Here is a 10,460-nt window from a genome sequence, read left to right on the forward strand (position 1 = left end):
GCCCGTCGCTCCCCCGCGGTGATTTGGTCCGGCCCGCTCCCCCCCTTCTCGCGCCGCAATGGTGCGGCCCGCGCCCCGCCCCGCCCCGCCCCCGCGCTGAGGAAGATGGCGGCGCCCGAGGCGGCGTGGAACAGGCTGGACGTGCCGTGGCCCGCGAGCAGCGCCACGATAGCCGTGGCGAACGCGCACCCCGCAGGTCGCCGGCGCGGGTGACGGGCTGGGCTGGGCTAGAGCGAGCCCGGGGTGGGGGTGGGGGTGGCGGTGGCGGTGGGGGCAAGGAAGCGTGGGTGTGCGTGCTGCGAAGTGCTTGGAGCGCTGCGCTGGTCAGTACTGGCGGCTATGGGGCGGGGGCCATCGGGGGGGGCGGGGCCGTGGGGGACGGGGGCCATCGGGGGGCGGGGCCATCGGGGGGGCCTTGTATAGGTGTGGCTTGGGGCGGGGCTGTGGCCTTGTATGGGCATGGCTCGATGGGCTGTGGCTTTATGTAGGTGTGGGTGGGGGGGCGTGGCCTTATAGGGGCGTGGCCTTATAGGGGCGTGGCCTTATAGGGGCGTGGCCTTATAGGGGCGTGGCCTTATAGGGGCGTGGCCTTATAGGGGCGTGGCCTTATAGGGGCGTGGCCTTATAGGGGCGTGGCCTTATAGGGGCGTGGCCTTATAGGGGCGTGGCCTTATAGGGGCGTGGCCTTATAGGGGCGTGGCCTTATAGGGGCGTGGTTTGGGGCGTGACCTTATAGGGGCGCGGTGTGGGGCACGGCCTTTTAAAGAGTGTGATAATGTAGGTTCGTGGCCTTTGAGAGGGTCTTGTTCCTTCCTGTCTGATCACGATTATCTCCCCACTGCAGTGCGCTGGGTAGCTGAGCTGCGGCGGCGCTGCGGCGTGGCCAGCAAGCGGCTGTCCGGCCCTGGCCTGGCCGCTGAGGGACGCGTCCTGCAGGCCGTGCTCTACGTGTACCACAGCAGGCTGCTCCGGCACCGGCCCTACCTGGCCCTGCAGCAGGTGAGCGGCAGCACCGGCCCCGGTCGCCAGTCCCCAAAAAGCTTTTGAAGTGGTGCTCGATGCCTGGTGCATTGCCTAAAATGTATTAGGGGGCAGGTGCGTTTTGGTCATCTCACAGTTTAGTTCAATGGGATTCTTGGCTGTGCAGCCTGTACAGTTTCCACTTTACAGTCCTGTGGAGCCAGTGCTCTGTTATACTCATGCTAACACCTGATGCAGGCACATCTACATACCTTTCAATATCATAGAATAGTAGACTTGTTAAGGTTGGAGAAGAACTCTAAGATCATCCAGTCCAACTATCATGCCAACACCACCGTGCCTGCTAAACCATGTCCCAACATACCATATCTACACATTTTTTGAAAACTTCCAGGTATGGTGATTCCACCAGTTCCCTGGGCATCCTGTTCCAATGCTTCACCACGCTTTCAGTATAGAAATTTTCCTAATATCCAGTCTGAACCTTCCCTGGCACAACTTGAGTCCATTTCTTCTCATCCTATCACTTGTTACTTGGGAAAAGAGACCAATACCCACCTCACTGCAACCTCCTTCAGAGGACAATAAGTTCTCCCCTCAGCCTCCTTTACTCCAGACTAAATAATCTGCAATATACAAGTCATAGAAACTTTCAATTAGTTTTTATAATGGGAGGGGGAAAGAGTAGTCCTAGGCTACTCTGTTGGACACTTTCAGTTTTAAGATGAAAAGTGAACTCCTTACCAGTTTTCCAGTAAAGAGATTATTAGTATCTTCAAATAACTCTTGAAATGGAGTAGGAATCCTCCTTACCTTCTTGATTTGCTTATGCATGTTCGTTCTTCAAAGCCAGTACCAGAAGCCATTGTATACTGTAGGAGAAACCACGCAGCAACAATTAAGAATGGTCTACTCCAACCCTTCATTTAATTCCATATTTGCAGTAATGTGATAAAGGAATCTTTTTCATCATAATGTAGATGTGGGAACTTACTAGAGCATAACATCATGCACACCTGCAATTTGTGCTGTTAAACTGAAAAGGGGAAGGTGTCAATATAATGACAGTTCTTAGAACAAGGAACTCCCATCTCTCGAAATACGTTTCAAAGGAGTTTTCTTTTTTTCTAGGTAGAACAATGCTTGAAGCGCCTGTGGAAAATGAACTTGGTGGGCTGCATTGAAACTTTGGCAGGACTGATTCCCAAGTAAGTGTCATGATCCCATATGTTATAAGGATCATTAACTCAGTAACTTTCATTAACCCTTTAGAGATAAAGGCAGCCAACACCTAGACCATAACCATCTTGTCATCCTTGTATCAACACAGGAAAAATACATCCCAAGCCCATGCAGAGTGCTTAGTTCCCAGCCAGCCTATGCTGGAAACAGTAGCGCTGAAGGTGTTGGGAGGTTGCAAACTCATACTACGTCTGCTGGACTGCTGCTGTAAAGCTTTTCTGTATCCTTTTTTCCACAATGAAAACATTGCAGTTTACCTCATGAGATCCAAACCAGGTCTGCTGAATGCCCTGTATTGCTGATGGATTCAACTGTGCAACTTGTATGTGCAACTTCAAGTTTCTTAGATAGCCGAACATCTTATTTTCAAGTTATTATATAGGAACCTCAGGCAGTTGGCGGGCTGCTTTTCTGGCCTTGAGCAACCCAAACTTTGGATACTCATCTCCCAAATTATTCAGGATATTGCCTTGTGAATTGCCTCTGGTTGGTGTGTTCAGCAGGTCTCATTACATGCTGGGTTTTTTTTTATCCTTAACGGGTGTGGTCTTCAGCTTGTCTGTTAGACATCTCTGCTCAGAAGAATTCATACTTATGAACACTGTGGCTTCGGGGTTGTTGAGCCGGCTATGGTTTGTGTAGTCAAGTTTGTCTTGTTTGTTGTCTGTTTGACATGCCTGTCAGGGAGAAGGGCTTGGAATTAGGCCTTGCTGCTGAATGAGCTTTCTTCAGTTGGGAGGAGGAGGAGGAGGAGGGAGGGGAGTAATTCCTTTTGGACTTGATTCTAGCACCTGAGGAGTTGTCTAAATGGAGAGAGACTTCTTACATGCTGTTTTGGAAGGCTTTGTTCTTGGTTCATGGCAAACTTCATGTAGCCCTAATAAAATCAGTGTTAATGCCAGCCTGCCACAAACGCTAACATCTTGTACCCTTTGCAGCAAGCAGTAAGTCCTGCCTCATGCTGGATAGAAAGGCTGAAATAAAGTTGTTCTGTAATAATGCTGAATTTTCCAGGGAAATGATGTCTTTGTAGGAGAAAGTAACTGCCGCCTGTAACTGAAGGAGTAACAGCATTGTGTGGAACTCAACAAAACATTCTTTGGCACAAGTCATCTGTCTCCTCGGTAAATACAGAGCAGGTGATTGTATGACATCAATGCAGTGCACCATAGTCCTGAGATGGTACAGGTTGCTTTTGGGGAAAAATCTCATGTCAAATGATTTGGACATGACCAGGAAATCTCATGAGTCCCAGGTGTTGCCCTCAGCAAAGCTCTAGGGAAGCAGAGAGGCTCCTCATCAGGGATTTAGTAGTCAAGTCACGTTCTGATCTTAAAGCTTAGATTAGTATTAGAGTGTGGAGTGTAAAAAGATAATCTTGTATTGTGGGAGAACAGGGAAGTGTCACCTTAGGATCTCTCCCATCAGCTCCTCCACTTGAGCTGAAAGAAGTCGGTCAGTGAGCACAAGGTCTTAATAGAGGAGACTCCATACCTTTCTCTTCTCTCTTCAGGATTCACTACAGGTGTGTATTGCAGAGCCTCATGTCCTTGTATGACGTGTTGTCAACATCGCTTCAGCTGGTATCTGAGACCCAACAGATGCCGTATATCAATGGGTTTGCCTTCCCATCTGATATCAGTAACTTCCTTGGAGTTAACATTTCTTATGAGGTGAAGAAGCAAAAGGCTAGAATGCTTACAAAGAAAACCTCCACCAACTGGCTGAAGAAGTTCTTCCCAACAATGCCAGAAGCAGTGTCAGATGTTGGAAAAAAGAGAAGTTCTGCGACCTACAGGAGTGCTGTGAAAAAACGTAGCATCCTCTGCCCTGCAGACATTGGAGAGCCAGTCCTGCTGTCCGGAGCTAGCAGAGGTAAAGCCTTGTGCCACAGTGCTACTGGTTTCTGATATCACAGAGACTGACAGCAGCTTCTGTCCAAGAGACCCAAGCATTTCTTCTACCCACAGAATGTGATTCCAGTTCAAACTCCCCTCTCCTGTCACTGGAAGGGGAGGAGAATGCTGTATGTACCCTTGCCTTTTACAAAGCTGTAGATAATGTCAGTATTGTGAGGAGGGTTGTGGGTGTGTTTTTCTAAACATGATACAGTGTGGAGAGAAGCAGGTAATGAGTGCAGTATACAGGTCCTATAAATAATTATTTGTATTTTCCTCTTTCTGCATAGATAGATGTGACCCAAAGACAGTGGAGGCAGCTAAGAGCACTGTCTGCAGTCCAAATGAGAGTAGATAAGGTTGTAAGTACAGGATGCAAGTACCCTGTGCTTGCTGGTTCTGGGCTGTGCCCAGGTCTGCCCCTGCAGTCAGAGCTATGGCCAGGGACTGCAGGCATCCAGGTGTTTGCATGAAGCTTTTACCCATTAAGTTCTCCTTTGCAGCCATCTGTAAACCTCTGCGTCCTCTTCATCCCTTGCCAGCTGCCAGGCAAAGTGAGTGTAGCCCCCTTGAGTTTGCCTGGAAATGCTGAGTTACAGGTGTGAGCCTGCTGGGCTGCAGGAGATCTGAGCGCTCAGCAGGGAAAAGCATTGCGGTGTCTCTGTGCAGACTTAAAACTGTATTTGTTTGGTAAGGGGAACTCTACTCTCTCTTTGTAGGGAAGCAGCTGGGATTTGATGTGAAGAGCTTACTCAGACCATCCAGATCTCTAACACATGGGGTTTGTATGGCACCGTTTTACACATTTCTTTTTTACCTTTAAAGACCCTAACACTGAAACCACAATATCCTTGGTTGACAATGTTTCCCTGCCTTATTTTTGCTTGTCTAAGCATGGAAGCTTTGTACTGAAAAGCACTCCAAATTTCTGCTTATGAATTTGAGCATTTGTTGGTATGTCAAGTGAAACGACGGGAGAGGAAGTCAGTATTAGACAGGAATACAAATTCTAATTATCTGCTGCCTTGATGTATTCCACAAACAAGACTGCTCTTCCAGTTTCTGCTTAGGAAATAAGCAATATTCTCACAAAAACCTAAGCACTCTGCACCTCTCCGGCATAGAGGATCAGGCATGTCATGTTTTTAAAAGACTATTTCTGTTATTCTTTGTTTCAGGGCACAAGCATTGCATCACCAGCTTTTAAAGCAACATCATCACTTTCCTCTCATATAGCAAAACTCCAGCATACTGGATATCTTGTACAAATGGTCCGAGCAGCTGTGTCGTTTGGGGAACTGTCTGAGGCACTCAGAAAAGCTATTCTGTGGTGCAAAGCCAACAAATTTAAATCAGCAGCTTATTTTCTGCGTAACAAGTTGTTGAAAAGCAACCGGCTGCACCATGTGGAGGCACAAGGATGCAGGTAATTTTGCATGGGTGTGGGGTTTCTGGATCTGACACGTTACACTTTACACTAGCAAAATACATAATACTAGAAAAAAAGTGGTCTCACCCATTCTTTTTAAATTCAGACGGGTTCACTGATCCAGGTCACTGGATGCTCCAACATGAACATTCTGTTTAGTTTCAGGCTTTAGTAAGAGGACTTAAAAGGCTAACAAATGCACAGATACTTAAGAGGGAGGATGAGAATGCAACTTAAATCTTGTCCATATTTAATGGTAGCGATTACCTGATGCAGGGGATGTTGCCTTTCTTCAGAATGTCCTTGCTAGTATTGTGCAAGGTGCTGTTGTATCTTCTTGGTGTGACAAGGATAAGGGTAGAGAAGGCTAATAATCAAATCCCTCCAAAACTCAAATGAAGTAACAAATTATGTTTTGTGCACCTTCCTGCCCTTAAGCTTGAAGAAAAAACTCTGCTGTGTCAAAACATCTGTCCGTAAATACCTCCTAAATGGGTCACAAAACACATACTGGCCAAAGTGCTACCGTGGGGCATGGTTCTGTCGAAGGAGGATTAAATCATCTACATGCTTGAAGAGGACTGTTCGGCAAAAATTGTCTGAGCGTTTTGGAGTCTGTGAGAACAGTGCGTCAGTCATCCTCCCAGCTTACCAGGATGGGACTCTGACCTGGGAAGGACGCTCCAATGCTGATACAGGCTCTGTCAAACTAACCACAGTGGGAACACCTAAGCAGCTGCTGCTGGAAGGAAGTCCTGGCTCTGTCTGGAAAGAAGCTACTGAGAACATGGACATTGACTCTATTTTTGCAGCGGTGGGTGTCTGACCCTGGACTGCAGGGAGGAAAGGGGTCAAGTCATTCCAAATTTTTTCTTTTCCTAAGTAAAACCTTCAGAACCCTGACAGTCTTTTGTTAACTCATGCTAAGAACATAGCAATTGTTTTACTCTATTTTTGTAAAACAGCTTTTTTCTGGAGGGGAATTCTAAACACCCGAATAGTCTTCATGCTTTCACCTAGCCTTGTCCAGGAACAGTGACTCTGAGTTACCTTTACTCAGTGTCCTTCTCTTTGCTGGGCCACATGTTAAGTGTTGCTGTCAAATCCACAGTGCAAAATTACCATCCACAGCAGAAGGCTGCAGCTGATCACTTACTGCCACTTAGGACAAAAGACTTGCCACCTCATTTTGAAGGAAGTAGTCTTATGCTTTTCCTTCTCTCCTGGCTCTATAGAGGGCAGCCTTGACTTGTGGTGTTATCTGTTCAGCATTTCATAGAATCCTAGAAGGGTTTGGGTTGGAAGGGATCTTAAAGATCATCCAGTTCCGACCTCCCCACCCTGGGCAAGGACACCTCCCACCAGACCAGGCTGCCCAAGGCCCCATCCAACCTGGCCTTGAACACCTCCAGGGATGTTATCCTTGTCCTGAACCAAGAAGTTAGCCGGACCTACTGCCTCTGAGAAATAAGGGAAAATACACCTGTGGCCTGCAACAGTAAACTTCTCACTGGTGAACACGGTTCTCACTGTCCTGAAACCTTAATGTAAGTGCAGTTTATGCCTGCTCTTAACAAGCATTAATGAAACAAGGTTAGAACCAGCACTGAGGTTAGTGCTTTCTGCCAGGCTGTTGCTTGTAACCAAGTCCCAAGATCAGGATCACAGGAAATACTTGGAATGAAAAATGAGAATCTGCTTTGTTGTAGAATACCTGCCTAACAGGGGTAAGGGAAGGCTGCAAGTGGAGGTAAATCTGGAATAGGTTAGCTTCAATTTCCTAGGTTTAACATTGGTAAAAAACAAAAGAGCTCTGCCCATTGGGACAGAAATAAAAATAACCTTCCTAGCCAATTAAGTGCTAAAACCCCTGTATTATCCACCTTATGTGAATTGATGAATGTAAGTTTAGTTATGAGGGGTGGGCACAAACTTAAAAAATGTTTTATTCAAAGAGCATATACAGAGCAAAGAGTAGAACTTGTATAGTAGTTTGGCCTTGAAGACTCTGTCCAGTTGACTAAGATCCATTTTCTAGGTTTCCTGTCACGGGAATACCCAGTAATAATAGAAGTAGTTCTGGAGGATCACCCATCATTAGTCCTCTAGATATCTGACACGACACAGCCCTACTTCAAACAGACTTCCTGCCATTACATAAGTCTTTAGAGCTCTTTTATCATTTCATAAACTGGTATAAAAGTATGTAAGTATACTGCACACAATCAGATAACATTCAGCTGCTTGAATACTTTTCAGAACAGGATGGGAGTGAGAGCTGACATCCCAGCAGTGATTTCCATCTTGAATAACTCCTCCAAACTACAGAGATGATTTTCCTTCCTTTTGGGCAGCAGACGCCCAGGTAATGCCCCAGTGCAGCCTGTGTGCAAAATCAAGACCCATAGTTTGCTTCATCAAAGGCCTTTCTGGCTCGTTTCAGTTCTTCATTCATAGTTAGGAGGTCTTTAACTCTGGCAAACTTCCTGGGGTCCTTCCGGATTAGAAAGACGATGTCCTCAACCTGTACACGACCCTGCCTCCCAATCGACATGGCCTTGTGTGTCTGTTAGAGGAAAAGAGGAAAGTCAGCAGAGTTCCTTTGCCCCATAGGTTTTTTTTAAGCTTTCAATTCCACTTTATCTTCTGTCATTTTGTAATAAGAAAAGTAAGCAATTGCAGGATCCGGACACCACCATCCTAATCATGAAAGAACTTCCCCGTAAACTGTGGACTTACTGTTGCTGTGCTGTTTTCAGCTGCCTGTCACTTATACCCAGCACTTATCCCTACACAGATATAACAGTAATGGCATCAAAACTAAAGCCAGATTACGTGTGGGACACCCAGCCTGCAGAGTGCCTGGAGATGAACAGCATCAGGCAGAACTTGGAAGCAGTGTGATGTACCCGTATCACAGGACAGTTTATGGCATTTTGATGAGAGAAGGCAAGGCCAACCTTTTAAAAGAAAGGGGATCCACAAACAGTAGGAATAACATTTTTTCAAAAAGAACCAAACCAAACTTTCAGACAGTTTGCAAATGTCTGGCAGAGTGATGGCATCAGGCCCCAGAAGCTCGCATTTCTTTTGTAGCACAGAGCTGTATTCCCATCCGTGTAAGGATACTGGGAGTACACAAAAAATCAATAGACTTTCAAAGCCATGCCTTTGAAAGCTGCACATAGAGTGATGCCATGTCCTAAAGTCAGCTGTTTATTTCCCCTCTACCAATACTAACCTAACTGCTACTTAAAGATTTCAGACATTGTTCTAAGTACACATGGAGCAAGATGCCTGAATTTTTCCTTAATCTTGGAAAAGCAAAGTCTTAAGTTTAGCTTTTTCCTACTAGAATCAGAGTTTGGGGCCTAGGATAATGCAGTGTTTCAGTCAGCGGTATTAACCTTCAGAAGACTGAAGTCTTAGTGGGGATGTATTGACCGTGCTGCCAAGAGCTGACTTACCATTTCTGTGATAAACTCTATTACCAGGTCCTCAAGAATGTCCACTGATTCTGTGTAAGGGTTCTGGTCATCCCCGAATCCGTACATCATGCATCTTACTGCAGAAAGAAACGCTCAGCGTGAGTCTTCTTTCATTCATTCAGTGCTGTCAGCAGCACGTATCTAGTTAGAGCTCACAGGCCTCAGTCATGCCCCGGGATGGCACGCTGGGCTGTTGGGCGGGACAGTGCTTGAGCAAACACACTGGAGAGAAGCAGGTAGACAGAAGCCAGCAAAAGCCCGGTGCTGTACATACAGAAAAGCTCATCTGATGACAGACTTTAACATGCATTTGGCCTACCACACGGTGCTGGACAGCGTGTCTGGCTTCCAGCCCAGCTAGATTTAGAGGATGCATTAGTAATATTTTTAGGGGAGTCTACACAACAGCTTTTTACACTTTCAGCCAGGGCCCAGAATGAAAGCCGCTGTTTTGCTAAGGAAAACTTGGATTTGGAACTCCATAGCTGTCTCCTCAGAGGCTCGGCTGTGTTTTGGGGGGAAGGACATGGTCCTGTAGAGCCGCGGGGACGGGAAGCCCTGCAGTGAGTGACCCGTCGGCACTGGGCAGGGGGGGACTGGCAGGCCTCAACTCACGTTCTTTGGAGAACAACCTCTTCCTCTTTCCTTGCCCTCCATCCAGGCCCCCACCCGCTTCTTCTGCATCTTCTTCGAACTAGATGGGCACAACGAAGGAGAGGCCGCTGTCAGCGCCCAGGTTAAGGGTGGGGGATCCCTTCTCCTTCCTTTCCCTTCCCTCTTCACTACCCTTCTGCCTTCTCTTCCCTTCCCTTCTCCCTTCCCTTCCCTTCTCCCTTCCCTTCCCTTCTCCCTTCCCTTCCCTTCTGCCTTCCCTTCCCTTCTCCCTTCTCTTCCCTTCCCTTCTCCCTTGCCCTTCCCTTCTCTTCTCCCTTGCCCTTCCCTTCTCCCCTGACCCCTTCCCCTCTTTCTTTCTCCCTTTTTTCCTTCCCCCTCTCCCCCTTCCCTTCTCCCCTCCCTCCCCCGTGCCGCCCCGCCGCTCACGGGCCCATCCTCCTCCTCGTCAGCCATGGTCACCGCGGCGCCGAGCGCTTCCGGTGGGGGCGGCAGAGCTTCCGGTTCCTGAGCCGGGGCGGGCCGAGTCTCTAAACCCGCCGGTGACCGGCGCCAAGCGCACCGCGGCCCATCTGCTCGGCGATTAACCCGCAGGGGCGGGCACGGCGGGTCCTAAACTCCGCTATTCTCATCCTGTTGCACTTACTTTTTCTTTTCCTCCATCCAGTTCTGTGCTTTTTTATGCCCGGTTATTTACCAAGGGAAAACGCCGTCATTTATTTTCTGATTCTCTAAGTTATCTGTACAAGGACACAAAATGCTGCTACGAGGAACAGTAGATGCAAAAGGGCAACAGTTTTAAAGTAAAAG

At 47.6% G+C, this 10,460-nt stretch overlaps 2 protein-coding genes across 2 annotated transcripts; one reads left to right on the forward strand and one right to left on the reverse strand.

Moving 5' to 3' along the window:
- Positions 1–98: 98 nt before the first annotated feature.
- On the forward strand, positions 99–6,453 carry NEPRO (nucleolus and neural progenitor protein). The gene is made up of 9 exons (XM_069867627.1): positions 99–196; positions 845–999; positions 2,113–2,189; positions 2,312–2,443; positions 2,778–2,855; positions 3,737–4,098; positions 4,841–4,902; positions 5,300–5,547; positions 5,989–6,453. Exons 1-9 carry the CDS (start codon positions 106–108, stop codon positions 6,374–6,376), a joined length of 1,593 nt encoding a protein of 530 aa, XP_069723728.1. The 5' UTR covers positions 99–105; the 3' UTR covers positions 6,377–6,453.
- A 1,025-nt stretch (positions 6,454–7,478) lies between these two features.
- On the reverse strand, positions 7,479–10,121 carry TAF13 (TATA-box binding protein associated factor 13). The gene is made up of 4 exons (XM_069867640.1): positions 10,080–10,121; positions 9,654–9,732; positions 9,018–9,115; positions 7,479–8,116 (listed from the first exon to the last, which is right to left on the reverse strand). Exons 1-4 carry the CDS (start codon positions 10,104–10,106, stop codon positions 7,946–7,948), a joined length of 375 nt encoding a protein of 124 aa, XP_069723741.1. The 5' UTR covers positions 10,107–10,121; the 3' UTR covers positions 7,479–7,945.
- Between the last annotated feature and the right edge of the window lie 339 nt (positions 10,122–10,460).

Source organism: Phaenicophaeus curvirostris, chromosome 1 (assembly GCF_032191515.1).
Source record: "Phaenicophaeus curvirostris isolate KB17595 chromosome 1, BPBGC_Pcur_1.0, whole genome shotgun sequence".
Taxonomy (NCBI): Eukaryota; Metazoa; Chordata; class Aves; order Cuculiformes; family Cuculidae; genus Phaenicophaeus; species Phaenicophaeus curvirostris.